The sequence below is a fragment of the Heterobasidion irregulare genome, assembly GCF_000320585.1.
Source record: "Heterobasidion irregulare TC 32-1 unplaced genomic scaffold scaffold_05, whole genome shotgun sequence".
In the NCBI taxonomy this organism is placed as follows: Eukaryota; Fungi; Basidiomycota; class Agaricomycetes; order Russulales; family Bondarzewiaceae; genus Heterobasidion; species Heterobasidion irregulare.
In genome coordinates, this window is record NW_009258201.1 from 303,766 (window position 1) to 331,694 (window position 27,929).

Consider the following 27,929-nt stretch of genomic DNA (forward strand, 5'->3'; position numbering starts at 1 on the left):
CTACTCTTGGGGTTACTGAACGAGCAGTTCGTAACACTAGAATAGACTCTTCTACCCCTACCTTGCTCGCACTAGCTTGCTGCCACACTCTCTCTCATAAACTTGCTCAGTGGAAATATAGACCCCCATCGAGGAAGTGTTACTGCACACACTCTGGAGCAAGACCTAGGCCAGGAATACCCACCCGGCACTAGACGTATAAATAATCAACTCCATCATAACAATCGCCCTATCTGGCGTGAAGGGGAATTTTGGGTCTACGAAGACAATAACAGATTCACCCCTCCGAACTACGATAACTGCTCATACCGAAATGGGCGTTATTACTTCATCCTTGAAGATGGAACAGAAGAAGAGGATATTTGGAATGAAGTAGAGAGCCAGTGGGAACTAGCACCCCAATACAGGGAACCGGCGCCGGTAATCCCTGAAGACTTGGAGCAAGAGGAAACAACCTCAGAATCAGACTCCGACTCACCAGACCAAACACTGATCAACACCCGAAACGAACCGCTCGCCAAAATGTCGGGAAAAGCTTCGACTTCTACAGACCCCCCTTCCGCAACAGTACAACTTGGGAGAGGAAAGGTCAAACTCCCAGACAATTACACAGGCAACCGCATTGAATCCCAGAAATTCATGCTCTAATGCCTCCTTCTCTTCGCAGCAGAATCCGATTGGTATAAGACCGATCAAGACAAGATATCCCTCGTGCTCTCATGCATGAGATATGGCACGGCTGGAGCTTGGTCAGAAAACTTCCTGCTCAAATCAGTAGGGGCGGACCCTCCTACCGATCTGGGCACATGGAGAGACTTCCTAACAAAGTTCAAGCTCCAATTCAGGGAGACAGGCAAGACCGACAAGGCACGAAGCGCACTCATGGCCTTCTCCCAAGGACGAATGACGGTTGATGAATACTCCAACCAATTCATCCTCATTGCCGCTGATGCCGACATCTCCGACAAGGAGCAAGTCCCTTACTTCCAACGCGGGTTAGACCCGCGCGTCATGGACAAGATATATGACAAAGAAGTTCAACCGAAGGATACCATTCAGGACTGGATTAATACCGCCTGCAAAATAGACGGACGGCTCAGAGCAAGATCTGCTCAAAAGGCCATCCTCGCCAATTCCACCTCCTTTCGCAGTGACTACCTAAACCGTTTTCACTCCCAACCCGCTGTCCATTATAACTCCACAACTGCTCCCCGAAGAATGAATAATCAGGTGGTCGACATGGACATCGACGCTACCAGGAAGCGTAACGCCGAAAGTCAAAAGAGAAAATTTGACGGCAAGCGAACCACCTTTTGTTCGAATTGTGGAAAGTTAGGGCACTCTGGCGCTAACTGCTGGTCGGCCCGTAGAGGCGTTCAACCAGTTCGAGAAAACTCGAAGAGACGCTTGGGTACGACAGGGAGAAGAAACCGCGTGGTTGATTTGGAAGGAGAAGACAACGCACCCGCTATGGGAGACCAAGCGGGAATATATCGAGGAGTGGAGATAGAGGATGTTCCTTGCAACGACCAGCGGGTACCACAACCTGGTCCTTCGATGGAACATTCTTACTCTGCCCCATCTGGACGACCCTAAAAAGACCATGGGAAACGCATTATGTTACCTAACGGACGACGGGGAGACGGAAGCGTCAGTCATTCTGCTCGAATTGGAGCAGTGCTAGGAGAATTAGGAGAAGATGAAGCCAGAGAAATAATCTTGGGACACGCGGAGCGTTTTTCCTGACCTCTCCCTCACCAGCAAAGGAGAGAGGTCAAGGAAGACCCGAGTTTGATGCCAACACATGTATTCGTATCGGAGCAATGAATGATCATATCATCACCCCCATACGCCTAAACGTGAAGATATCAAACAGGGATCAATACGCTGGAGCAAAGGCGACCATCGACTCAGCATGCAAAGGGGTTATGAGACATGGGTCAAGAGACATCGTTTCCCCACCTATACACTCAACAACCCCATTCGCATCCGGAATGTTGATGACACCATTAATAAAGCAGGTCTCATCCGATCCGCCTTGGATGTGAACCTCACCATTCGGGACATCCATGGACGAACGCATATTGAGCGCGTCCAGATGTTTATCTCCAATCTAGGGAAGGACGACCTGATCCTGGGAACAGATTGGTTGAAATACCACGATCCCTCCATCGAGTGGAGGCGACGTGAAGTGCACTTTGATCGGTGCCCCCAGAAATGCCAACAACCACATGGGTTTACTAGGGCAAGGGAAGAACCACCAAATAATAGGCGGTTACCAGACGTAGAGCCACGGCACAAACCACGTATCAACGAGCGCGAAAAACAGTGCCTAGAACATCTCCGAAGACTCTCGGAAGATGTAGGACTCCGCAACCACAGCGGAATGTTTGGTGTCCAACTACGAGCATACCTCAAAAAGAAATGGCTCCTACAGGACATAAGGAAATACGCAGAAGGGGAACAAAAGGCTCAAATCAAGCCATCTCTTTCACCAAACGAAGGAGAACCTGATCTCCCAGCCAAACCCTCAGGAAAACAGGCCACAAAGGAACCAGTTATTTGGAAACTGGCTCCCGAACCGTCAGGATTTGCCAGCTTCGACCAGGACTTGGAAGACGAAATCGTCATCACCAATCTAAAGGAAAGAGTTCCCAAGGCGCATCACAAATTTTTGGACATCTTCAGCGAACGAAAGTCGCAGCGACTCCCAGAACACACTTACTGGGACCACGCTATAGATTTGAAACCGACCTTCAAACCTCAAGTACCAAAAATATACGCCTTGAGCCCAGAGAAGCATGATGAACTAGGAAAGTTCATCAAAGAACATCTCACTTGGGGAACCATCCGTCGATCCACCTCGCAAACTGCAGCCCCATTTTTCTTTATAGGAAAGAAAGATGGAAAACTGCGCCCGGTACAGGATTATCGCCATTTGAACTCGTACACCATCCCAAATGTGTGCCCCCTTCCATTAATCCAAGAACTGTTGGATGTGATAAAAGGGGCCACCATTTTCAGCAAACTGGACGTACGATGGGGATACAACAATATACGGATCAAAAAAGGAGACGAGTGGAAGGCAGCTTTCATTACTCCATTGGGTTCTTACGAACCCACGGTGATGTTCTTCAGCCTTACCAACTCACCAGCTACCTTCCAGGCCATGATGAACATGATCTTCAGAGAACTCATCACAGCCTGGAAAATAACCGTATATATGGACAACATCCTCATCTTTTCCAAAAACATGGCAGAACATATTCAAGTCTTGAACCAAGTTTTCCAGATCTTACGCAACAACGACCTCTACTTGAAGCCAGAGAAATGCGAGTTTTATAAAGAAAAACTCCAATACCTGGGATACACAATTTCAAAAGACCATGTCGCCATGGAAGACTCGAAGGTGGACACTATACAAGATTGGCCAGTCCCACGCACTGTCTGAGATATTCGCTCCTTTTTAGGTCTAGGAAATTTCTACAGGCGTTTCATTGATAAGTTCTCCCTTATCGCGCGCCCTCTACACGACCTCACCAAAAAGGATGCAAAATGGAACTGGACTTCAAAGTGCCAAGAAGCTTTCGAACAATTAAAAAGGGCATTTATCAGTAAACCTGTTCTAAGTTACCCAGACCCCATGCATCCATACCGACTAGTGACGGACGCATCACTAATTGCTTATGGGGCTACTCTCCTACAAGAAGGAAAGGATGGCGACTGGCATCCAGTTGCTTTCCTATCCGGGTCCTTTTCACCAGCAGAACAGAACTACGATGTCCATGATTGCGAACTCTTGGCTATCATAAAAGCGTTGGAACACTGGAACCATTATCTCGAAGGCGCACGACACCCATTCGAAATCTGGACAGATCACAAGAACCTGGAACATTTCCAAACGGCGCGAGATCTGTCACGACGACATGCCCGTTGGAGCCTTTATTTGAGCAGATTCGACTTCACACTCAGCTATAAAGCAGGGTCAACGAATCATTCTGATGCTCTGTCCAGGCGTCCAGATCTAAGTGAGGGGGTGGAATCTGACAACAAAGCTCAAATTTTGCTCCTGGCCAACCTTTTTAACAAATCCGACGAAACACTGGTAGAACCGTCCCCAACATGGCATATTAAGTCCACGGAAATTGCATCCTCAGACCTCATCTCCCTCATCCGACTCTCAAAAGTGGAACATGATGCCCTGACAAGGGTAGCCCTCGCCAAACTCTTGCGAGTAGGGCCACAAGGAATGAAGGGATTACTGGGACACTGGACACACGAAGATGGAATCACCAGACAAAATGGCCACATATGCGTCCCAAAAGACGATATCATTCAAAGACTTATTGTCAAAACGCATCACGACGCACCCGCAGTAGGTCATCCGGGGAGAGCAAAAACACTGGAAATGGTACAACGACACTATTGGTGGCAAAACATGACAAAGTTCGTTCATGAATACGTGGACGGATGTGCTGTATGTCAATCGACCAAGAACTTGATGCACAAGACACACCCTCCTATCCATCCTCTGGAAACCACCAACGTCCCTTGGCGATTCATCTCGACAGACTTTGTCATGGACCTACCCGAAAGCAAAGGGTTCGACTCGATCAACGTGGTGGTGGACCAAAGTCTGTCCAAAGGCATAGTTATCACCCCATGCAAGAAAACGATCACGGCAGAAGAAACAACCGTGCTTTTCCAGAATAACGTTTTCAATCGACACGGGTTGCTGACCAAAATAGTATCCGACCGGGGCCCTCAATTTGCAGCCAAGTTCACCCGAGAACTCTGGAGGTGGCTAGGAATCACCGCTGCTCTCAGCACGGCTTATCATCCCCAGATGGATGGAGAGACAGAACGAGTAAACCAGGAGATCGAACAGTTCCTGAGAACGTTCTGCAACTACCACCAAGATAACTGGGTAGACCTTCTGCCGTTTGCCAAATTCTCGCACAATACGCGAAAACATTCAGCCACCGGAAAATCTCCTTTCGAAGTACTATACGGGTTCAATCCTCCTTATTCAGCCGACACTGCGCTGGAGACAAAGGTACCCGCGGTAGCTGAACGTTGTTACGCTAGAGGTGGCTCTAAGTGCCGAGCACAACACTAAAACAACCTCTAATGCAGGGGTGCTGGAGCTAGTATCTAATACACAAGGAATTGTTAGTGATGACTTTAGAAATTGAAGGCGTACTGAGAAGTAATCGGGGAGGGTGAGATTATAGCGCCCGAACGGTTTCGGGACTGCGCCGAACACCGACCGAATGTTTGGTCGGTCGTGTCGGCGATGTGGTCGGTAACGAGAAGGTAGTGTTGCGACCGACGACTACGTGCTTCAAGAGCCACACGGGACTCTGACAATATACGAGGGAGAACGGGGTACGAGCGAAGGGACGAGTACGAACGCGAATGAGGCCGAACGACGAGGATGACAAGTTTTCGGAGATTGACGAAGACGATTTCGATGGTTGAGACGAATGCGAATGAGCTCTGAACTGTGGGGTGCGAAAGCTGGTTTATTCCAGAGTTGTATGTAGGTTTTTATAGTAAACTGAGCCCCTAAGTAAAATATTAAACAAGAAATGAGAGTAGATGTCGAATGGGCGCCAAGCCTTAGCGATCAGAGAAGATAAGGAGGTAGGTGAGATGTCCATATGGGTTCCGAAGGTGATAAGGTAAAAGGTAATCAGTGATGTCGAAATCCCGAACGTTCGGGATCCGTTGCCCGAGTGTAGGTAGCAGGAACAGGCGTTGGAGAACCAATGAAAAATAAAGAAGAGGTATCGTACGACCAGGGTGGCCAAGCAATGGTGTAAGATCGCGTTTGACCGACCATGCGGAAGTCGGGACGATAAGCGATAAGGACCGACCGACTCACGGAGGACATCGGCCGATACGGAATACTGGCTCCGATCTCGTACACACCTATCGTAACCCTCCTGTGTGGTCATGGTAAGTACGTGAAGTGTGGGCGAACTGACCCAAGTGCTGCCGAATCGTCCTTCGGTGGCTTGTCGTCGGTCGGGTAGGGACCGACCGTGTTCGGTAAAAGTCGGCGTCTTCGGTACTTGTCTAGCACTGTTCGGTATCTCCCCAAAGCTTCCCGAATCCCTCCCTCGGACCCTAGCGCGGGTGCATGCTCATCATCTCCTCCCTACTGAAATCCTGACTGTCCCCAGTCAGTGGTCGGCGGCTATGAGTCGGAGCGGGAAAAAAATGGCGTGGAAAATGTGGTGGCGTGGCAAGTTACGTGGGAAAAGGATCGGCAATGAGCGATGGCATGGAAAGAAGTGGGTGCGTGGGAGAGATGTGGCACAGGTGAGTAATCGGCAAGGAGATGTCGTAGAAAGGACCGGGTCGGCGCGCAAGAGAGACCGGGGCTGAGTTGGCAAAGTCCTGTGGCGTGGCAACCGATTAGGTGAGGCAGTGGCTGAGACCTAGAGTGCCCCAACTAGACGCTGGCGTGAGAGTCATGTCGGCAAAGAGTGGTGGCGCGTATTGCGGCTTCTGCCGAACGCAGCGGCACGGGGCTTTGTCAGGTGACCACAATCACCTGATGATCGTTGATTCTCCAGCGACTAAGTCCCTCATCGCCTTCCTTCCTCCCTCTTCGTCTCTCATGTCGTCCCTTATCTCTGTCCTGAAGGCGAAACTCGCCGATTACATGCTCTCCCTCCCAGACGGCGCTGCCGAATATGAGGATTACGAGGTCTGGGGGCAAGGGTTCGCCAAACGGGTGGGGAGTCAGTCCTTCCTCTCGTCTTCTGCTGGCTGCTGACACCCGACAGGCTGTTTTCGACCATTCGGCGCGTGGGCAAGACGTGCCCGAACTCGCCGACTTTATCGCCGAGGCCGAACGTGGTCTCGATCCGATGGCTACTGACGACTGGCTGGTATGGGGAGCGCGAATCCTGCCACAGCGGGCAGCGCGCGTCGCTTTGCAGCAACAACAGGCGGCCGAGGAACAGGCACTAGTGGAGGAGAGGGAGCGTGTTGCCGTTGCCGAACAGGAGGCTGCCGAAGCTGAGGCGACGCGGGCTGCTGCGGCTCGGAAGTCGGCTGAAGTAGATCGTGAACGGCACCGGGAGTTGCTGGTGGACGCGATGTTTGATGGCTCGCTCGATCCTGAAGAGGGTGAGCGTCAATTGGCTGAGCTCGAGGCCGAGTCCGTCTTCCCTCTCCCTCTCTTCCTTCTCTCTCCTTCTCCCTCCACCGCCGCTCCCTCTTCTCATCCTGTCCCGTCCGCCGACTTATCCCATCCCGATCCGTCCGCCGACTCGTCCTATCCCGACCCGTCCGCCGACTCGTCCTATCCCGACCCGTCCGCCGACTCGTCCTATCCTGACCCGTCCGCCGCTGACTCTGCGCTTGCATCCGCAACCGATGCCCTGGACTGAATGAGCGTGGGTCGGGTCGCCGCCGCTGCCCCGACCGACGTGAAGGGCAAACAGTCGGCCGCGGCTGTTGTCGTTGAGTTTGCTCACCAACGGACGCCACCTCTTGGACGCGTTGTCCTTCCTCTCGGCCCTGGGACGGGCCGAATGTCGACCGTTAGGTCCCCTGTGGAGCGGAATGGTGCCGGTAAAATGCTCGAAGATCCGCCCGAGTTGTTACCTGGTGATGTACTGGTGAGTTCCCTCCCTCTTGCCGCCGTTTCCTCTTGCTAACCATCCTTCTTCTAGGCCAACTACGCTTGTCACCGCTGTGCGACCGCCTTTCTGACCAAGGCGTTCCGTTGCTACCAGAGACCTGGGCTGGTGTCGTGCACTAAGTGTGCCAGGGAGTCGAAGGGGTGTAGCTTCCAGCCCGGGTGGATGCCGGTGGAGAAGGGGAAGGGGAAGTCGAAGGAGAAGGGGAAGGGGAAGTCGAAGGAGCAGTCGGCGCCCAAGGCGGAGGAGAGGGAATGCCCCTTAAAGCGTCGTAAGGTAGAGGTGGTTATCCCCGTGCGGTCAGTCGGGGATAGCATCGCCCAAACGAAAGGTAAGTCATTTTTCGGTTGGATTGGAGATGGGAGCTCATCGTTCGGTATTGTTCGGTGCAGCCGTTCGCACCCGAAAGCCGGTCCAGCGGCTTCCTACCACGGCTAGGGCCGTCCTCGCTCCTACCCGCCCTTCCCGCGCTCGTTCGGCTGCCTTCCCCGCTCCTTCCGACTCTTCTCTTCTCTCGCCCATCGTCGCCCAAGGCATCGCGTCTGAGCTTCGGTACCGCATCGCGGTGGCTGAGAGTACGCGTGCTTCGCTGGCGCGATCGGTCGCGATGTGGCAGGCTGAGCTCGAGTCGCTCGAGGTGCGGGCGGGTCCATCCACGTCCCCCGACGCTGTCTTGGTCGAGGACTCGTCGGAGGCAGACGATTCGGGAAGGTCGGTGTCGGACGACTTTCTTCCCGATGAGTAGAATAGCTTCGAGGGTTCTGTCGTATAGTAAAATGTATCATAAAAGTGAAGGGACTGTCCTGAGTTTAAACTGAGACGTTCGGTGAAGACTAGAGGCATTGTTTCGGAAAATTGGTCGGCGAAATGGCTGTGTGAATGTACTTGTAAGCGACGCATTCGGCAGAAATGAAGAGAATAAATTGGAATATTAGGGGAAGCCTCAGTATGTCATCACAGGCATAAAACCCTATGGTTTTGCGCAAATCGGAAGAAGTCTTCAATGCGGCTTGGTACTTGAAGGAGTGATGGGGAAAATGAGTGCCGACTATTTGGTCGGCGATTGGTCGGCGGCAAAAGTACTAAGAGATGCGGAAATAATCGGGTGTCAGTCCATGTCTGTGACGAATGAATTGGAATAAGGAATGGGTATATCTGTGTATCCTCCTCCCTACTGAAATCGTGACTGTCCCCAGTCACCGACCAAAGAGAGCGAAGAGTGGGAGGGTGGGTCTAGTCGGAAGTCGCCGAAGCCACATCGTCGTCTTCTGCTGATTGGATGGAGCTGGTGTCGGTATCCTCTTCGTCGGCGTCGTCGTCTTCAGCATCGTCGTCGTTCGATCTGGATTCTTCCATGGCCCGAAGGCGTGCTTGTGAGATGTCGAGGAGGGCTTCAAGGTCGGAGAGCTTCAGAGATCTGCGAGCAAAGTAAGGAATAATGCGGAATGCTGCCACTGGCCGATCAAAGACCGATCCGTCAAGTTCGGCCAGAATATACGCTCCTCCTCGGTTCCTAGAAATCACCAGCAAAGGTCCCAAATACCGTGGACGCATCTTCCGATTGAGCGCCTTTTCTATGGCTGTGTTGCGCATCAGGACAAGCGAGCCTCGGTGGAAATTGAAGTCGCGAAGGGTGGCCGAATGCTGTTGTTCGAATCGGATGGCGGCCTGGACACGGGCGCCGACAACTGAGCTGCGAAGGTGGGCGAGGTCCGATTGGCGTTTCTGCAAGGCTATGGCCCGTCGGGTGATGAGGTCGGTGGTGCTGAGGGTTGTGGTCGGTGGTGGCAGGAGGTAGGTGGCTTCGGCGATGTCGAGGGGGAGAAGGGAATGGGTTCCGGTCGCTGCGAAGTATGGTGAGCAACCCATTCGGCGCCGAACAGTAATGTGATCAGCCCAGAATACGAAATGAGCTGCACGATTCCACTTGGCCTGATCTCCATCAACGGCTTTGAACAGGGCCTGCCGAACGTCGAAGTGAGGTCGTTCGGCGATGCCGTTGGCGCGGGAATTGTAGCCCGAAATACGGATGTGCCGAACGTGGTACTTTTTCGCTAACTGGTCGAGCGCCTTGACGAACGCTGGTCCGTTGTCGGAGACGATCTCTACCAATGTTCCCCATCGGCACAGGATATCCTCGAAGATCCAGTCGGCGAGGGCTGAGCTTGTTTCGCGTCGCAGCATTCGGAGTTCGGGGTAGTGCGATACCGAACAGCGACCTTGAACGAGATACTTGAAACCACCAGCGGTCGGCATGTGCATGGTGTCCATATACATCTTCGCGAAGAGTGGTGCAGGCGTGGCGACGGTTGGGGGAATGAGGACATTGCGAGTCTGGCGAATCTGGCAAAGGTGACAGGTCCGAACAAACCAGGAAATGTCTTGCCTCATGTGCGGCCACCCCTTGTGAGCGACGTCGTCGTGGGCGGCAGTGAGAATTGTGATCCGACTAGAGGGGGCTGCAACAATCTTGTGTCGGCCGTGTGAGTCTTTTCTCCATAGCTTGTCGGCTGCGATAAAGAACTCAGTGCAATATCGTAGGAAGGTGGCATATTCGGAGTCGGAGAGAGAAGGGGGCCGAACCAATGTTCGGTGCCAGTTGCGGACCGACCATAGGCGTTCTTCGGCTTCCAAAGCTTTTTGCGATCTTGGGATATCCGAATAGTCGATGGTCGGGCCTTCGTCGTCGGAGTCTGCATCGGTCGGGAGGTCGCCTATGAGTGAGGAGGTAAAGATGGCTGTTGTCGAGGTTGAGTTGGCGGTGGGAAACGTGTTGTTGATCTGATGGAGGAAGCCGTAGAGATTGTCGATCCAGTCGTCAAAGTCGTCTTCGGGTTCGGGTCGATCGGAGGGTTGTGGTGGTCGTCGGGAGAGGCCATCGGGGCCATGAGAGGTGCCGGTGACGTGGACAAGTGTGAAATGGAAGGTGAGGATGGAGACGATCCACCGATTGATGCTGGCGCTGGGTTCGAGATCCGGGTTAGTGAGCATGCCCTTGATGTAGCGTGCGTCTACTTCGACTATCAGGTTCCGAACGCCGATGAGATACATTTTGAGCGATCGGAGGGCGCGGAAGAGGCCGTAGAGTTCGAGCTTGGGTTGGGAGAATTGCGATTCGCGGTCGTTAAGGGTGATGGAGCCGAATCGGGCGTAATACCGAACCCGCGGATTGTCAAGTGCGCATTGACAGAGGTGGAAGCCGACCGCAATTTGAGAGGTATCGACGGCGAGGATGACGTTGGCTGCCGACCCATAGTCGATCGGCCGAAGGGCTGGCGATTCGAGAAGTGCCGACCGGAGGTCGTCCTGGGCCGCTATCTGGTCTGGGCCGAACATGAATGGAAAATCTTTGCGCGTTAACATTGTCAGTGCATGCGCCCTGTGTGCAAAATTCCGAATGAAGATCCAAACGACACCGATCGTCCCCAAAAATGCCCGAACGTCAGAGAGATCCCTGCAAGGTCCCCACTTCATAATTGACTCTACCCTAGACTCGTCGGGTAATCGTCCTTCATACGTGCACCGATGGCCGACCACCGTGATTTCGGCTGCGCAGAGTGTCGCCTTGTGTCCCAAAAAGGTCCCTCCGCTATACTTCATCCGCTGAACCACTCGATTGAGGCCTTGAAAGTGTTCCCACACAAACCGTCGTATGCCGGGGTTGTCGGGATGCGTCTCGAAGCCGCCGTTCGGAAGTTCGTATCGGGTTGGCGGGCCCCGAATCGGAACATCGTCGATGAAAGGAATGGTGGTGTCTGGTATCTCTGGCTGGAGGATGTGGGTGACGTCATCATGGAAGATCGGGACCAAATTCGTCCATCCCATGGGTAGGGTGACGAGTCGGTGGGCGCCGAATGGGGTCTGGAATGTGGTGAAGTCGCGAGATGATTCGGCTAGCCCTCGTTCGTCATAGCCGACATAGAGATCCAGAATGCCGCCGCACGCGCGAGCTGCAAACTGTTCAGCGATCTGATTGGTATATGGGGGCACACCTGAATGCTGGATGGTGACGGCGTTCAGGGGTTCGAGGCTGTGAACGATTCGGAGTTTGGTGCCAGTGGAGGTGCTATTCGTCTTCTTGACGACCGTAAACCAGCGCGATTGGTAGGACGAATTCGACGGCTCATAGACTCCAGCGGCGATCTTGGTTTTGATAAGTCGGCACACTTCGTCGTAGATGCCCGGTGGAATCGGAATGTTGCGTTGAACCCAGGGCTTGTGTTCGACCACCGGCATATTGACTGGAGGAAAGAATTCCTCGCGGAAACGTCCGCGTTCCGAGTCATCCCAGGCGAATCCCATCTCTTGTAGACACATGAAATGGTGCATGAGCTGTCGTTCGGCCGGCCAAAGGAAGTCGTCTGAGTGGACTTTATTGATGAGGTCGCGTCGTTCGGCTGTGTACCTACCAGTCGGCGTGAAGGGTGGTGGGTTCGGTGTCAGCGTCGGAAGGGTGGCGAGCGGGTCACCAAGGATATTCCGAACGATTCGGAACTTTTCGGGGAGGTCGGCCAAGACTGGTCGTGTTTTCTGTGCAACCGGTTTGTACTTGCGCTTGGCGGCGAAGATGGCGACTGGGTCGGCGATATTAGTGGAATGGAAAGAACCAGGGACGACTAAGGAAAATAAAGACGACATATCGGAATCGAGATTGTTTTTGAGATGATTTTCGGGCCCCAAATCGGAGGCCATAATGTACTTGAGACAAAGATCGCGACGAGAGGGAGATGGAGAATGGAAATCTGAGGACGCTTCGATAAGTGGGAAATTGGGGGTATCATGATCGGTGGAAATGATCAGTGCAACTTCTCCTTGATCCTGGATCAATTCATCGAGTTGCGAAAACCCGCTTGTCTTCGGTGAAGAACTCGAGGGGGTCCTCGCCGGATCGTCGGAATGGTGGCTCGTCGTCCTATGTTCGGGTCGCTGATGGTGATCGTCTGGTCTTCATTCGAATAATTTTTGACGATACTTTCGGTGAGGATGTCGAAGGGCCAACCGAGGAGAACGTCATAGGCTGGGTTCTGAATGATGTGGACTTGGAGGTACAGGGTGATGTCGCCAATGAGGAATGGAACGTTGCGTGCCAGGCCCAAGGATCGGTCGATTTCGCCATTCGCCGACTGCATATTGAGGATGATTTCGGGGTCGTAGATGAGCGCCAGTTCATTGCAAATGCCTTCCGACATAGCGATGACTTGTGAACCCGGGTCGATGACGCATTCGACTTCCTGCTGATGATCGACGAGGGGAACGATGGACCTTAGGGCGGACGATTCTTTAGCAACTATCAATGGCTGAGGAACCTGACCGGGCTGTAGATTCTTCAGGTACGTTTCGTACATGTCGGGGATGATGGTCGCGCCCGGTGGGGGTGTTTCCGGTTGGTGCAGGACATTGACGAAGGAGGAGACTGTCGGTCGAGTCGGTGGTTCGAGATCGTCGATGGCGTAGGGTAGATCGGCATCTTGGTAGAAGGTCCGAACATTGCTGGCGTCTCTGGCAGGCGATCGGCGTGCCGAAGTGGCTTCCCTGACCTGCGAACGGACTTCGGCGGAGAGTGAGAGTAGTTCGCGCTGGGTAAGCGTCACCTGAGTGGCCATCGCCCTGTTGTAGACCTCGGCTGCTACCTTCTCGTCGTAGATCGGTGCCGTGGTTTTGTAGGCCGGAGCGTCCTTCTTTGCCGATGGTATCTTCGCCGGGGCCCCTATGTTGCGTTCGTGCGGTGGTGCATAGGTGGCGTCCTGGGCTTTGGCGTATGGGTGGATCGGAGCATCGTCCTTAGCTGGTACCGGGGGCGGTCGCTGAGTCGGGGTGGTCGGTCGGGGTTCGGGTTCGGGAGTTTCGGTCCTCACTCGTCGTTCGGGAGTCAGTGAAGGAGAAAGTGTTGAACGTCCTGTCTGCGCCATTTCGCGTGCCCTCGCGCCCCGCGTTCGGAGTGTGAATAGTTTGCGTTCGAGGCTTGCGATTCGCTGGACGTCGGTGAGTTGGTAAGTCGGGGTGACATCCAGCAGTGAGGGTGCATCGTGACGGGAGGCTATCGTCATCGGGTGAGTCGGCGCCGCGTTTACCGTGAACATCATCTGTCCAGTCGCCAACTGTCCTGGATTCCTGCGATGCCATTCGTCAACTCGGTCCTTCAGGTTACTACCTGTGATTTCTCTGGGTACGAATGCCCCACTTGACAATACAACCTTCCCCTCGATGATCCGCTTGCATTTGCCAATCCAAATGTATTCAGTGACCTCGGGACAGGTGCGCATGAAGTGTTCGGGACTGCCGCAGAACATGCAGTTGTCGCTGCCTTGTCCTGGTTGTCGGGATGGTCGATCGGCTGGCCTGGACGTCCCTTGAGCTGCAATGGCCTTGACAAAGGTGTCGGTGAGTCGTTCGAACATGGTCGCCAGGTCTTCGGCTTTGATTGCGTTGGTGGGCGGCGCGGCGGGGGCTGCTCGAGAGATGTCGGTAGAGGTCGTGCTGTAGGCGGACGTGGTGCCGTGCAAGACGAATCGGGCCGCGTCGTGGATGTCTTGGAGGTTGTATGGGTCGTCTGGGAAATGATCGGGGAACTTGAGTTGTAGACGTTGAGAGATTCTTGCCCATAGCTCCGGTTGGAATCCTCTAGCGAAGGCGCGTCCTTGTTCGGCGACCGAGATCCGTGCCTTGCTGAGGAGGAATACCGTGATCGCCAGGAATCGCCGATGATAGTCGCCGAGTTCGCTGAGAGACAAGATGCCGACCCTGCTCGTTTCGCCGACTAGCTTGTCCATGTCTGATACCGACCATTTGCGCTCTTCCTCTGATCCAGGGTACAGTCTGTAGACTTCTTCGCAGAACTCCTTGAATGTCTTTGTGGCGTCGGTGAAAGTGGTGAGCAATTCCCAAAGCTCGCAGGTGTCGACGTCCAGGAATCGGCACGCGTGTTTCTTCTTTTCCTGCTCGTCCTCTATCGCTGACTGACCGAAATGGAAGTCTAGATCGGCAAAATATCGTCTCAATTCGCGGGGTTGATGGGGGTCAAAGGTCGGGGCCGTTCGATCTCCACGAGCGGGCATGGATGGGGTCGCCATAGTGAGAAAGTCAAAGGTGGGAGAAAAGATATCGGTTGCTAAAGTGATCGGGGATGGAGTTGCTGGTTCAAAGGAGCGTTCTAGCGAAGTTGGTCGGATGGTCGGCGTCCAGAAGACGGGGCTGCGTGGGATTAACGGAGAGATGGAGTCGTGGAGGGATGGTATAGGAGACGGGGGTTGTTGTTCTAAAAGCGCAAGATCAAGGATGGGGGAAATCGGCGGGAGTAGCGATCGGTTCGGTGACGAAGGTGGGGTTAAGAAGAAAGTGGAGTCGGGTGGCGGCGAGAGCGATGGCGAGGATTCGAGATCAAGATAGTGATGGTGGGATAGATGTTCCGGGACTATATTGGCATCTCCGAACAAACTTCGGTCGGCAGATGTTTCCTGAGTATTGAAGCTGTCGATAACTGTTTGTCGTTCTTCGCGCTCTGCTGTTGGTCGGGACGAGCGACGTAGATTCCTTGAGGTAATTTTGAATACTAACCCCTCGCGGTGGGCTCCAAAATGTTACGCTAGAGGTGGCTCTAAGTGCCGAGCACAACACTAAAACAACCTCTAATGCAGGGGTGCTGGAGCTAGTATCTAATACACAAGGAATTGTTAGTGATGACTTTAGAAATTGAAGGCGTACTGAGAAGTAATCGGGGAGGGTGAGATTATAGCGCCCGAACGGTTTCGGGACTGCGCCGAACACCGACCGAATGTTTGGTCGGTCGTGTCGGCGATGTGGTCGGTAACGAGAAGGTAGTGTTGCGACCGACGACTACGTGCTTCAAGAGCCACACGGGACTCTGACAATATACGAGGGAGAACGGGGTACGAGCGAAGGGACGAGTACGAACGCGAATGAGGCCGAACGACGAGGATGACAAGTTTTCGGAGATTGACGAAGACGATTTCGATGGTTGAGACGAATGCGAATGAGCTCTGAACTGTGGGGTGCGAAAGCTGGTTTATTCCAGAGTTGTATGTAGGTTTTTATAGTAAACTGAGCCCCTAAGTAAAATATTAAACAAGAAATGAGAGTAGATGTCGAATGGGCGCCAAGCCTTAGCGATCAGAGAAGATAAGGAGGTAGGTGAGATGTCCATATGGGTTCCGAAGGTGATAAGGTAAAAGGTAATCAGTGATGTCGAAATCCCGAACGTTCGGGATCCGTTGCCCGAGTGTAGGTAGCAGGAACAGGCGTTGGAGAACCAATGAAAAATAAAGAAGAGGTATCGTACGACCAGGGTGGCCAAGCAATGGTGTAAGATCGCGTTTGACCGACCATGCGGAAGTCGGGACGATAAGCGATAAGGACCGACCGACTCACGGAGGACATCGGCCGATACGGAATACTGGCTCCGATCTCGTACACACCTATCGTAACCCTCCTGTGTGGTCATGGTAAGTACGTGAAGTGTGGGCGAACTGACCCAAGTGCTGCCGAATCGTCCTTCGGTGGCTTGTCGTCGGTCGGGTAGGGACCGACCGTGTTCGGTAAAAGTCGGCGTCTTCGGTACTTGTCTAGCACTGTTCGGTATCTCCCCAAAGCTTCCCGAATCCCTCCCTCGGACCCTAGCGCGGGTGCATGCTCATCAACGTATTAAGGCAATCACAGAAGTCCAGGAAGAAGCCGCAGCCAGCCTACAAATAGCCAGCAATTACGCCAAAAACTGGGATCTCCACAGGAAACTTCCCCAGTGGAAAGAAGGAGACCAAGTATGGCTAGAAGGAACCCATATCCGGACGACCCATCCAAAGTTCAAGCTTGCCCCTAGGAGGTATGGACCTTTCAAAGTATTGGCGAAAATAGGAACTCTGGCATATAGACTTTAAATTCCCCAACACTAGAGGATCCACCCGGTGTTCCACGCCGCAACACTCACCAAGTATAGGGAAACTGAGGCGCACGGGGAAAACTTTGCAAGACCATTACCGGAGGTATTAAACAATGAAGAGCATTACGAAGTGGAAATGATCGTGGACTCAAAAAGACAAGGACGGGGAACCAAGTATTTGGTCAAGTGGGCGGGATACCCCGAGGCAGACAGCACCTGGGAACCCTACACTCTCCTAAAAGGGACAGCGGAAGAAGCTATGAAAGAGTTTCATGACCAATACCCTGACAAACCTCGTCCGGGAGCACCCTGAAAAGCGGAGGAAAAATCTATAAAAGAGCGACCAGAGAGCTCAAACGGATCATTTTCCCCCACTTCCTCTAAAATTCACCTTTCCTTCACCCAAAGGCTCTTCCATGAAGACCACGATGTTTCATCACCATCCAGAAACTCCTCCCCCGATGTTGTTCTTATGGTGTCCAATCCAGATGTCAGACGAGTGGACAGAGGAACCAGTCCTCACCGAGGCGATGCTGGACGAATTGATAGAGGAACCAGTCCTCACCACCTAGAACCCGCCATCGTCACCCTCACTCCACACCTCAACAACTTCTCAGATGACGATGCCAAAGACTACGTGAAGTTCAAGGAAAGAGAAAGAATCGACTGATTGTCACCCAAGGGGACCCCACGAGATGCATCACGGAATGAAAACCCTGATGACAGAAACCTACCGAGCTCTGACAAAGTACCAATGGGAGTTCCACCTCCTACTACAATCACGACGAACACTGGAGCTGTAGGTCCCTTGGGACTACGAGCAAGAACAGCAACTCAACTCCCAAGCCATGGAGAAACTGAACCGATACCAGTTATACAGGGAGCTGCACCTCCGCCAGTATCAGTTAGTGGACAGGTTCCCCGCCCCATGGGAAGAACTACCCTTGGTACAGATCCTCACTCCGGAGAACTGGAGCGACACACGGACGCGCTCCTCCAGCGAAGCACTATCTCTGCGGTAATACAAATGGCCACAGCCATGGCCCTACAACGACTCGCTAATTTCGCTGCAGGGCAACCCGGAAATGAGAATAGCGACATACCTCGATGACTGGCTAGTGCCAGTCTCCAGATCAGAGGGCTCACACTCCAAACCGACCCTGACACGGCCTCTTGGTACGAGCACAACGACGGACGACCACGAGCTCTCCTCATCCATCCCGATGAATTCTCCCAGTATGTCAACAGAGAGCTCCTTCCAGCTCTCCTCTTCACCGGAGAACTGGGCGCTGTCCAACCAAGTAGAACCGACCCTTTCCGCGTTGTCGCTTGGAACGTACCACGTCCCGGAGAACGTCCCACGCCTATACCAAATCCAAGAAGGTCTCCACACATGGTCATGGAACGCCCTCCACCAAGACAACGAGAAATTCGTACAGCGCATAGCAATCCCGCGACGTCCTCCTCTCACCGGGTACGAAATTTTCCCCTATCCCATGGGGGTACCGATGAGGAGGAACCGCCCGTCTATCGAAGAAACGAAGGAAGAAGGAGTCGAGGAACCCAGGCAGCCCTCTGCCGCGGAACAACTACTGGCGGGAGTGTTCGACACCGGCCTGGAACGCCTCCTATTAGTGCTCGATTTCATACAGACGAGGGACAGAATAACCGAAGTAGCCGCAGAACTCGCCGCGCTGATTCGGAGGCTAGAAGAAATCGCTCTTGGACTCGATCCGAGCTCGATGCATGGGACGCTCTAGACGATCCCGGAAATTATGACGACGCCGACCCTTATTATCAACCTGACGAAGGAGGTGATGGGTACCAAGGACCCTATGACTACTAGAGAGGGCCAGTTGCAAAGCAAGAAAGGGGGTAAGGAAGTTGAGGAACTCCTTCCCCAAATAGAGGGTCCGAAATGACCTTAAACTACCATCATCTGCAACGACGTAAAACTAGGTTCATCCCTCAAGATGTTAAACTATACGACCTTGTCCAAAAGAGACATTAAACTACCTACGTCCGGAATGACGTCTAAACTATCGGACCTGCATGTCTTAAAACTGTGAAAAGAAAAGAAGGCAGGGGAAGTACCTGACCATCCATCCTGGTTCAAATGATGGTACAAATCAAGGACAACAGCGGGCATAATTCCACGTATGACCTACGGTGGAACTCTTCTACATCCTCGCTGTCAAGGAGTTAATCTGACAGATGCACTGAGCGTCCCATTTGGATCCTCAGTCTTACAGGGTTTTTTCCGCATTAGGGAACCCTCTACATGACATATACTCTACTCGTAGGTGTCGACAAGCCGGCTCTTTGCCTTGGTACAGCGAAGTGCCCATACATAACCGGTTGCAAGTCCGAAGCCAAGAATTATGATGCATAACTCGTTAAGTGAACCCTCACAATCAAGGTCTGACTGGTGTTTTGGGACGTCCCACTTTGGATCTCCCGTTTTACAGGATCGTTTCCACATTAGGGGATCCTACAGCTGGCACATGAGATAAGTAGAGTCCTGGCCACCTCTGCTTACACAAGTCTCCTCCAAGGAATGCGAGGCCATAAAATACATCCGGAACGATGTAAAACTACCAAAGGCTTGGCCCGCAATGACTATAAACTACTAGGGTCCGCTGATGAGCGCGCCACCTCTCTAAGCGCCGGGACCCCGTTTTTCGCAGTTCTACGAGCACTAGCATGCTGACCTCAGGGGATACCCCAGACACCGCCGGGTGGCCCCGCCGCCCAGAGCGATTCCCTCCGATGCCCACGACCTCAGCATTACGGTATCGGGCCGACGCGGTCTTGTCTTGCACCCCTCAGTCATCGCCTCACATCATCTCACTCAGCCCCCACGTGTATCGCACGACGGCCTCGAGCCTGCTGCACCCGCAAAAGACCTTGCCAAGCTCTCGCCATACGCCTCGCAAGCATCGACCGCACGGACCGCACCGCGAGCAGCTCCGCGACGCGATATTGCAGAGAGCTTTATCGCGTGCGCTTATTGGGTAGTACAGGTCCCGTGATCCATGGCCCCTCCACCTTCCTAGAGTTTACCTCGTCTCACCGCTACACCTCTTTACTAAATATTGCTTTGTCTCGCGACCGCGGCGCGACAGAACCTCGCGGTCTGCAAGCATCTCTGCGCGTGGTTTTTCTTTATCTTTCTATGTTACGGCCTTGGCGCGATATCGATTTACTTTACCTTACGAGTTCGCGTTTACTATACTCACTTTGACTTACTATAAATACCTGCCTACGACACTGCAATACACCAGTTTCGAACACCCCTCTGTTTAGAGCTCAACTTCGCACGAAGATCTCGCTCATATCGCATCGCCCCGACATCGCACTCACTCGATTTAGCACTCGTCACCTTCATCGCCACTATTGTCAGGGCCTTCGTCGCTGCCCTTGAAGTTGCCTCGGTCACTCGCGCCTTGGCCCACGGTCCACCACTTCATCTCACACGAGAGTATTCTCGTGTGACCTTGCATCACCTCGCTAGATATCTCGATATCTCGTAGTACGTATATCACGCCCCGTCTCGCAACTTACAAGGGTCTCTCGATATTTGTAGTGAAGTTAGCTCCCCGCCTACCCTGTGTTTAGTGGTGTGTTTTGTGTTGTGTTTTTGCACGCAGAGCCATCGCAAGCGCATCACCGCAATGACGTTAAACTAGCCTTCGTCCGAAATGATGGAAAACTACCCATCGTCCGAGATGACGTAAAACTACCATTGACCCAAGGAGCATGGTTGTATTCTGGTGAAGCGCGGATTTTCGGGAGGATCCGCATCGCAGAACCCTGCCTGTAAGAGGTCGAAGCGCTTCGATATTCACTCGCTTTTTGGCAAAAGAATATCGGGTTGACTTGGTTCAAATCCAAGCGAGGGGTCTGAGGACATGGAAGAGCAAGCATCTCTTCATGGCGTGCTCAGTCTAGTCCTGGAGTCGAAGTACAAGAAATTCCGCTCCAAGACCTAGTCAGAAGGCAACTAGGACACGTGCCTCGAGTCGAAGATCTAGTGGGAAGGAACTAGATCATGCAACTCTCTTTGGCTCACATCGCGGAAGAACGACAAGAGCTGGCCACTCATCTGGAGAAGTCTATTCCGCCCATCGTCCGCAACGACGATAAACTACGAGCATCCGGAACGACGTTAAACTACTGTCCCTCAACCCTAGGGATTGTTCGAGGCCATTTTTGGTATGAAAATGGCATCGACGTCCGCAATGACGATAAACTACGAAGCATCCGAAATGATGTAAAACTACTGTCCCTTCGTTCTAGGGATCGTGAGCTGCGCCTCAATGTGGTGACACCCATAGTCCGGAATGACTTTAAACTACTTGCTCCTCGCCAAAAAGAGGAGTCGTGATTGTTGACCATGACCTTGGTTGCCAATCAGTCCAAAATGATGGTAAACTATTTGTCCCTTCAAGCATAGGGATCGTGCGTGGCGATCTTGACAAGATACCGCGCGTCCGCGACAATGTTAAACCAGTGCCCCTTTGGACTTAGGGGTTGTCATTGATGTCCAATCCCCTGGACACCAATGCGTCCACAATGACGGTAAACTACTTGCTCCTTACTGTACAAGAGTTGTGGATTGGCCGCCATATTGCCAATCGTCCGCAATGACATTAAACTATGTGCTCCTTACCGAATAGGAGTTGTGGTTGTTGACCACGACCTTGGTCATCAACCGTCCGAGATGACGTTAAACTACTCGTCCCTTTTCAGTATAGGGATCATCATCAACGTCATTCTTGACGAGAATGACGCTGATAACGTCCGAAATAACGGTAAACTACCTTCATCCTCAGAAGGAAAAGCCTATCGTGACTCGAGGGACATAGTCAGACGATAGCCCGCCTATTGCATGGCGTTAAACTGCAAGGTCGCCTACCTCACGGCATTAAACTGAGCGGTCTCCTAATATTGAAACGTTATAAGTTATCCAGTTTGATATAGTATAAACCGTTCCTATCATGCCTCAGTGGAAATCTGCGGGATAAAGTCTAGTTTTACGTTGTTGCGGACGCCAGTAGTTTTACATCGTTTTGGATGTCATTAAGGTGCCCTGCGCTGCCTTGTAGTTTACTTCTAGGTCATTTGCGGACCTTCTTCATCATCAACATGGAATATCTGTGGGGAAAAGATGTTTCTGCACGCCGGAATTTCCATTGGTTGTGTGCATAGGGCCCTAGACCAGGTCTTCGTCTGCAATGACGATAAACTACGAAACGTCCGGCAAGACGTTTAAACTGCTATTGTGGATATATCTCGCAACCCGACCAATATATCAGCTGTGGTCTTGAGATCTATTCGTGCATATGAACGGGCCGATTTGGAGAAGGAGTCAGACTCCTCCTTGCTCCTCACGGCACCCTTCTAGTCTAATTCTCTTCACATCCTTGCCTCGAACCCAACACTACACGTGGTATTCCCCACCATAGGCCCACGTTTGTGACAAACAAACTCTGGACGCCGTAAACTGCCTCACTGGAGATGAGTCCACCGTATGGGGACAATACTGCTTGGGATTTGGCTAGCAACCTCACCGGAGATGAGCTCACCGTATGGGAGCAATACTGCTTGGGACAACGATAGGGTAGCCTGGAGAAGTAGGCCTAAGCCTTGGTAAAGCGATCAACCTACTTGTCCGTGGACACGCTTCGTCGTCAAGAGGAACTAACAAGTCATGAGGATAGAACGACTATCCTAGAAACACTGAGGTTTGGCCCTCGGAGAAGGAAGAAGAAGAACCTGATGACACGAATTGGAACCCACATGCTAGAGTTTCTATTCATCCACACACCACTCGCATTCATACGCCTTTCTTGATGCTGTTTCAGAGGAGGCTGGAAGTAAGACCGCAAAGAATTTGCCGCGGCAAAATTAATCCTTACGGGTGAAGGAAGAACATCCTAGTGGCCCAGGGCTTGGAACCCCCTGCGTTATGGCCAAGAAACAAACAGCTCAATGGAGACGGAAAACTCCTAGAGGATCAAACAACGTAAGTCGGTCTTCCTCCCAGAAAACGAAGTCATGTCCCAGAAGTCGCATCCGGAGACCAGTTTTGGATCAAGAAAGCAAATCATATATGGAGTGGCGATGAAGCGCAAAGTACTGTCCTACCAGGCGAATAGGACGTAGAAAGGGGGTATTGTTATGATCACGTTCTGTTGGGCCTTTAACGACGGTCTATACCGACACGATCATCACAAATATCAAGCGGCCTCACAAGCTGAGGCGTACAACAAGGTACAGATAGTAACCTTGGTCATCCACTCCCAACGGATCACCTTATCGTTGGTCAAGTATCATGAGCCATATTGCGATGGGCATAGAATGCCGCCTTACAAACTACTCACACACCGGGCATCAAGCTCCTAGTCTTTCCTGGCCGGAAGGAGATGAACGGAGAAGCACAAGAGTAGTCATTATTGAGAGAGACGACTTAGAGAATACCTATGGATACATATATGGTATTCTCACGCCCTATTTCCTAAAGTAGTATAAAAGGCCCATAGAGTAGGCTGAGGTTCTTCAGTCTATTCTCTTCGTTTCCCTGTATCTTCACATACAGGGATCTTCATTCTACTACAGTCTTCCTACTGCAGGCTTCATTGCTATACTGCAATACATCTCTGGCTCCTGTGCTACACGTACAGTCGAGACCATCGTTCCACACATCCTCCACGAGTGACCTAGGGAAGAACCTCCTACTCTTGGGGTTACCAAACGAGCAGTTCGTAACACTAGAGTCTTGCCACAAAGTCAAGGTTTAGTGTGCTTGAGCTGATTGTTACATTGATCAGTGCCTAATGCCTATGACATTCTAGAGGATGAGTTGGCCACTCTACATATCTTGATGCAGAATGTTTGTACACTGTGTAATAGTTTGCCTCCTATAACACATCCTCTGTCTAAAGCCCTTAGCCACATCTTCTTTTTGGTTGCTGACAAACACCCTAAATTAATTGCATGGGTCAAGGTCACATATGTTTGTAGGCACTAGAGATAGGTTATATTAGAAAACCCACAACTGTGGACAAACATTATATTGGGTGTAAAATATGAATAGACTTGGAGAATGATTATATATGCAAAGCAAGCACCACTGATGATATATAGTGGATATAAAACAGAACTCTTCTCTATGTTCGTTATGTTTAGTCACTTGTCTCATACTAAAGAGCTCAATATATCTGGTAACCACAAACTGTGCAAATTGAAAGTTAATATAGGGCCAAGCCTAGGATATATTTCTATGCCTAAATTTCAACTATTTATATTTTTTCCTTATCACATAACTATACTTCATCTAAACCTCTACTTTATCAAAGCTCCTTTAGGTGGGATATTTGTGGAGAAAATACTATAGGCTTTTTGCACTAAAGAACTGGTGATACTTGCACTTAAGGTTGGGCATTACTTTACAAATAGATGGGATGTGGCAACCTTTTTAGAAACACTCGGACCTACACAGAACTTGAAACATATAGACCTACCTATTAATGCCCCCACATTTTTTTTGACTATTATTGATTTCACATCTATTTCTTCTTTTGTTCTTTTTCCTAGCCTTTAATATATGTATCTGGACATGATTGATTTTGTTTACAGTAGAAGCAATATCCAACCCTTGCCCATCACTTGGGAACTCTTATACTGTACACTTGAATATTATAATAAGCTTTTTGCTTCTTTCGAGGCAATCAATTTTGAATGCTGTTTTCTTTATAGGATATAGGTAAATAAGCTAAAAATACTCATACTAAAGGTGACTTTGGATATAATTAGAGATATCTACAAGAATAATGGGATAGTAAATCAGTAATATCTATTAGTAGAAGAATATAATGGCCTACCTTTACAGTATTTCTGCCAGTAGCTGCTACTTACTCGCTAGTTAAATGATTTAGGGGCTTCTATATATCTTGAAATAAGATTATATTTATAATTAGTGATAGTGTCTAGAGTGTTTCTGAAAAAGAAAAACTATTAATTGTCTCTGATTGTATAGAAGAATATTTTCAGGGGTTTAACTATGCAATATACTAGGTTAAAGTGAAGGCAAGTATAAATTATTGCAGCAGGTTAAGTGGAAACCTCATATGTTAATAGAGTCCACTTACCAATTATATCAAGACATTCCTTCCAGGCTATAGAATATATAAGGAATTAGAGCTGCAAATGCTTTTCCTAAGCTCTATTATTTAAAATAATTATCCTTATGCATCTAGTCCTTGCAGCTTTCATATAAAATAAAACATTGACTCAAATATCTATATGAATTAGTGGGTATAAATTGTATATGGTATAAAGATAAATAGTAGTAAAAAAGACAAGCAAGCAAGAAAGCAAGTACCTCTTTTAGTATCAAAGCATATAATGTAGAGGGACCAACATTATTCATAAGAATTTGCCTGTTTGCTTATAGCACTAGAAAGAAATAGTATCATTGAGCATAATATGATCAACACAAATAACATTGTATCAAGCTACTAGGCTTATTACATACACTAAATACTAAGAGGGGTTCCCTAGGCTAACTGAAATATAATGGTCTAACAAATAAAGACTATGGAATGTCTTTGAGCTTATGTGAAAAAGTCTAGGTTACTGTTAAACTTGTCTTTAAGCAAGTATAAAAGGTGATCTTTAAAGATTGATCAATGATTGGCAGATACATGACTATCTTTGCCTGTCCAATAGACAACCCTAGATGGGTTTCAAAAGAAGACCTTATATACAGTGAGTTCTTGGTATGTTGTAGAAATAGAAGAATAATAATGGCTTTGAGGTAAATCCAGTGCTTTATTAGATTAAGTATGATACTTTGGATCTAGTAGAGTTTGTGATATATAAGCTAAAAAGGTAGCCAATACTGGATACAGTGTAGAGATCAAGTCATATACAAAGTGAATAAGCTAAGCTTCTTGGAAGCTTATCTTAGCTATTTATATATATAAGCTATTTAGGGCTGGATCCAGATTGGGTCCATGCTTTTAAATGCTAATCTACTTGATGGGTATTAGGACTTTTAGAAGATTGAGTTCTCAATCATAATTAGCAATCCATAGTTTACAGTTATCTATATATAGTAAGTATTTCAAATGTCTGTCTATATTATTATCAATTCAGGAACCAATCATGATCAACATAAGTAAGCATTTAAGCCAAAGCTTATTAATGAATCATATATTGTAAGTATTTATGTATAAGCATGTTAATAGTAATCAAACAAGTTAATAGCCTAAATCTAAGCCATGTGTGTACCTTCCAACTATCCTCCTAAAACATGTGTAAAACATGTGTTAGGATATGGTCCTAACATATTGACCATGTAGGCTATTCCTTGTAAATAGCAATAGACCTTTATAATGTCCACAACAAAGACCTTAGACATTTATTATAAAAGCTGTTTTCTATAAAATAGGCACTAGAAGTTGCCAATCTTAGTACTATGAATATCTATAAAATTCACCATGCTCCTTTCTGGGAATGCTCATGAATAAAGGGAGAATTTAACATATAGTCTACATTGCAAATAGCTGTTATAATCACAGCTTATCAGGCCTTTACGGTAGTCTATACTAATACGATCATCACAACTATCAGGTAGCCTCACATCCTAAGGTGTACACTAAGATATAGATAATATCTTTGGTCATCCACTCCTAGCAGACCACCTATCACTGGTTGAGTATCACAAGCCTGTTACAGTGGGCATCTTTTTCCGCCTTACACACTACTCATACATGGGCATAGAGCTCCTTGTTCTCCTGGTTAGAAGCAGAGAAGCAGAGAAACAAGAGTAGTCATTTTTGAAGAGAGTAATGACTTGGAAAATATCTATAGTATATATATATATATATATGGGATTCTCACACCCTTTCCTAAAGTAGTATAAAAGGCCCATGGAATAGGCTAACATTCTTTAGTCTATTCTCTTTGTTTTACTATGGTCTTTAAATTGCAGTCTTTGTTCTATTGTAGTCTTCATACTGCAACCTCTGTTCTTATTGCCTATCACTACAATACACGCCTGGCTCCTATGCCACTTGTACAGTTGAGACTATCATTTTACTCTTCCTTCACAAGGCAACCTAGGGAAAAACCTCCTATTCTTAAGGTTACTGAATGAGCAGTTCATAACAATGGCCTTGGCTATTTCCACTTTGTGCATAATTCCTTGATTAAGTCATTCTATAGCTTTGGAAGCCAATAATAATACCGGGGTTCACAGATTAGTCAATGCCTCACTCACTAGCCATATCAACCAGAAGCAGTTTCTACCTATTCGCTTGACAATTTTAACATATTAGCCTAGCTTTTTGAAGGGTTGACAGGAAAAAATTCAAAGCAGTCCATATGAGGTCTTTTGCCAAATTTTCAGTGAGTGATATTGATGATAGTAATCCTGTCCAGACAATCTGAAGTCTACAAGTCAGAAGAAACTTTGCTAACTGTATTGGTAGAATGGAGACTTGAGAGTGCAGACAAATAGAACCCCTAAAAATAGGTAGGGAGGGCACAGGCAAAAGTTTGCAAAATGCCCAAAAAAGTTTGAACAAAATTTCCAAATTCTGCCAAAAAAGTTTGGATTTGCCTAAGGTTTTGGGTCTATTTTCCCTAATGTGGCCGGATATGAGAATCAGGCATTCTGAGGGCTCAAAATTGGTTAGATGCTAAGATTAGGCCTTTAGAACCCAAATTTTTGCTCAGATTGCTAGAATCAGGCCTTTTGAGGCTAGTATTTTGTTAGAATATACATGAAAAAGACCTATTGAACCTGTAATATGCAAGTACAATGTGAGATACCATTTACAAACCATCCTGCAAGCCTTCATTATCAGCCACATCATCATGATCTCACACTGAGTACTTTTCTCTATATCTTAGCTTCTACAAATCCTGCACAGCAATACCAAGATTCTGAAAATGCTTGTTTAGATTGTTGTAAGTGGTGAGAGTGATGTTGTCAAGCTGGAGGTGGTGGTTGTTGGAGTCCAAGACTGAGCTGCCTGGCATTAAACACAAAAATGAGTGCTAATGTAAGATATTCATATGTGAAGGCCTGGAGTAAAGCCAATCATGTGTGAACTACCAAAAAGGTTGCTGAATAGGATTGCTCATAAAGCTGCATGGATAGATATGAGACAGCACCAATATTGGTGACAGTCTTTGCAGATCACTGCAGAGTATTATTAACATGGTAATGGGAGCTGACAAATTATCATGCTCATACTATACTACTGAGGGCTACTAAGTAATCTAGGTCAAGGAGTCTCACTAGTCAAGGATGGCAGGTTGTGAAGAGCTTGAAGGGAAAAGAAAATCAAACAAGAGGGATGCAC

The 27,929-nt window shown here is 49.5% G+C and overlaps 11 protein-coding genes across 11 annotated transcripts; 7 read left to right on the forward strand and 4 right to left on the reverse strand.

The window, feature by feature from the left end:
• Positions 1 to 1,915: 1,915 nt before the first annotated feature.
• HETIRDRAFT_51721 (uncharacterized protein) lies at positions 1,916 to 2,194 on the forward strand (the record flags this gene model as incomplete). The annotated part of the gene is made up of 1 exon (XM_009547558.1): positions 1,916 to 2,194. A coding segment is annotated over one exon (279 nt), but the record flags the coding sequence as incomplete, so codon positions are not given.
• Positions 2,195 to 2,977: 783 nt separating this feature from the next.
• On the reverse strand, positions 2,978 to 3,292 carry HETIRDRAFT_318867 (uncharacterized protein; the record flags this gene model as incomplete). The annotated part of the gene is given in 2 exon segments (XM_009547723.1): positions 2,978 to 3,147; positions 3,160 to 3,292. Coding segments are annotated over 2 exon segments (303 nt in total), but the record flags the coding sequence as incomplete, so codon positions are not given.
• A 2,309-nt stretch (positions 3,293 to 5,601) lies between these two features.
• On the forward strand, positions 5,602 to 8,403 carry HETIRDRAFT_426811 (uncharacterized protein; the record flags this gene model as incomplete). Its single annotated transcript, XM_009547724.1, has 8 exons — positions 5,602 to 5,650; positions 5,805 to 5,961; positions 6,039 to 6,303; positions 6,428 to 6,745; positions 6,798 to 7,357; positions 7,412 to 7,637; positions 7,692 to 7,989; positions 8,051 to 8,403. The coding sequence occupies 8 exons, from the start codon at positions 5,602 to 5,604 to the stop codon at positions 8,401 to 8,403; spliced, it is 2,226 nt and encodes a 741-aa protein (XP_009546019.1).
• Positions 8,404 to 11,310: 2,907 nt separating this feature from the next.
• Positions 11,311 to 11,571, forward strand: HETIRDRAFT_318372 (uncharacterized protein; the record flags this gene model as incomplete). Its single annotated transcript, XM_009547725.1, has 1 exon — positions 11,311 to 11,571. One exon carries the CDS (start codon positions 11,311 to 11,313, stop codon positions 11,569 to 11,571), a length of 261 nt encoding a protein of 86 aa, XP_009546020.1.
• A 425-nt stretch (positions 11,572 to 11,996) lies between these two features.
• Positions 11,997 to 12,296, reverse strand: HETIRDRAFT_50900 (uncharacterized protein; the record flags this gene model as incomplete). The annotated part of the gene is made up of 1 exon (XM_009547532.1): positions 11,997 to 12,296. A coding segment is annotated over one exon (300 nt), but the record flags the coding sequence as incomplete, so codon positions are not given.
• Positions 12,297 to 12,481: 185 nt separating this feature from the next.
• On the reverse strand, positions 12,482 to 13,567 carry HETIRDRAFT_51345 (uncharacterized protein; the record flags this gene model as incomplete). Its single annotated transcript, XM_009547544.1, has 1 exon — positions 12,482 to 13,567. The coding sequence occupies one exon, from the start codon at positions 13,565 to 13,567 to the stop codon at positions 12,482 to 12,484; it is 1,086 nt and encodes a 361-aa protein (XP_009545839.1).
• Positions 13,568 to 14,326: 759 nt separating this feature from the next.
• On the reverse strand, positions 14,327 to 14,713 carry HETIRDRAFT_51704 (uncharacterized protein; the record flags this gene model as incomplete). Its single annotated transcript, XM_009547556.1, has 1 exon — positions 14,327 to 14,713. A coding segment is annotated over one exon (387 nt), but the record flags the coding sequence as incomplete, so codon positions are not given.
• Positions 14,712 to 15,044, forward strand: HETIRDRAFT_417514 (uncharacterized protein; the record flags this gene model as incomplete). The annotated part of the gene is made up of 1 exon (XM_009547726.1): positions 14,712 to 15,044. The coding sequence occupies one exon, from the start codon at positions 14,712 to 14,714 to the stop codon at positions 15,042 to 15,044; it is 333 nt and encodes a 110-aa protein (XP_009546021.1).
• Positions 15,045 to 17,023: 1,979 nt separating this feature from the next.
• HETIRDRAFT_104733 (uncharacterized protein) lies at positions 17,024 to 18,311 on the forward strand (the record flags this gene model as incomplete). Its single annotated transcript, XM_009547727.1, has 3 exons — positions 17,024 to 17,188; positions 17,234 to 17,569; positions 17,625 to 18,311. The coding sequence occupies 3 exons, from the start codon at positions 17,024 to 17,026 to the stop codon at positions 18,309 to 18,311; spliced, it is 1,188 nt and encodes a 395-aa protein (XP_009546022.1).
• A 943-nt stretch (positions 18,312 to 19,254) lies between these two features.
• Positions 19,255 to 19,583, forward strand: HETIRDRAFT_451179 (uncharacterized protein; the record flags this gene model as incomplete). The annotated part of the gene is made up of 2 exons (XM_009547728.1): positions 19,255 to 19,359; positions 19,407 to 19,583. 2 exons carry the CDS (start codon positions 19,255 to 19,257, stop codon positions 19,581 to 19,583), a joined length of 282 nt encoding a protein of 93 aa, XP_009546023.1.
• A 1,019-nt stretch (positions 19,584 to 20,602) lies between these two features.
• HETIRDRAFT_426814 (uncharacterized protein) lies at positions 20,603 to 21,430 on the forward strand (the record flags this gene model as incomplete). Its single annotated transcript, XM_009547729.1, has 3 exons — positions 20,603 to 20,855; positions 20,969 to 21,012; positions 21,161 to 21,430. 3 exons carry the CDS (start codon positions 20,603 to 20,605, stop codon positions 21,428 to 21,430), a joined length of 567 nt encoding a protein of 188 aa, XP_009546024.1.
• Positions 21,431 to 27,929: the final 6,499 nt, after the last annotated feature.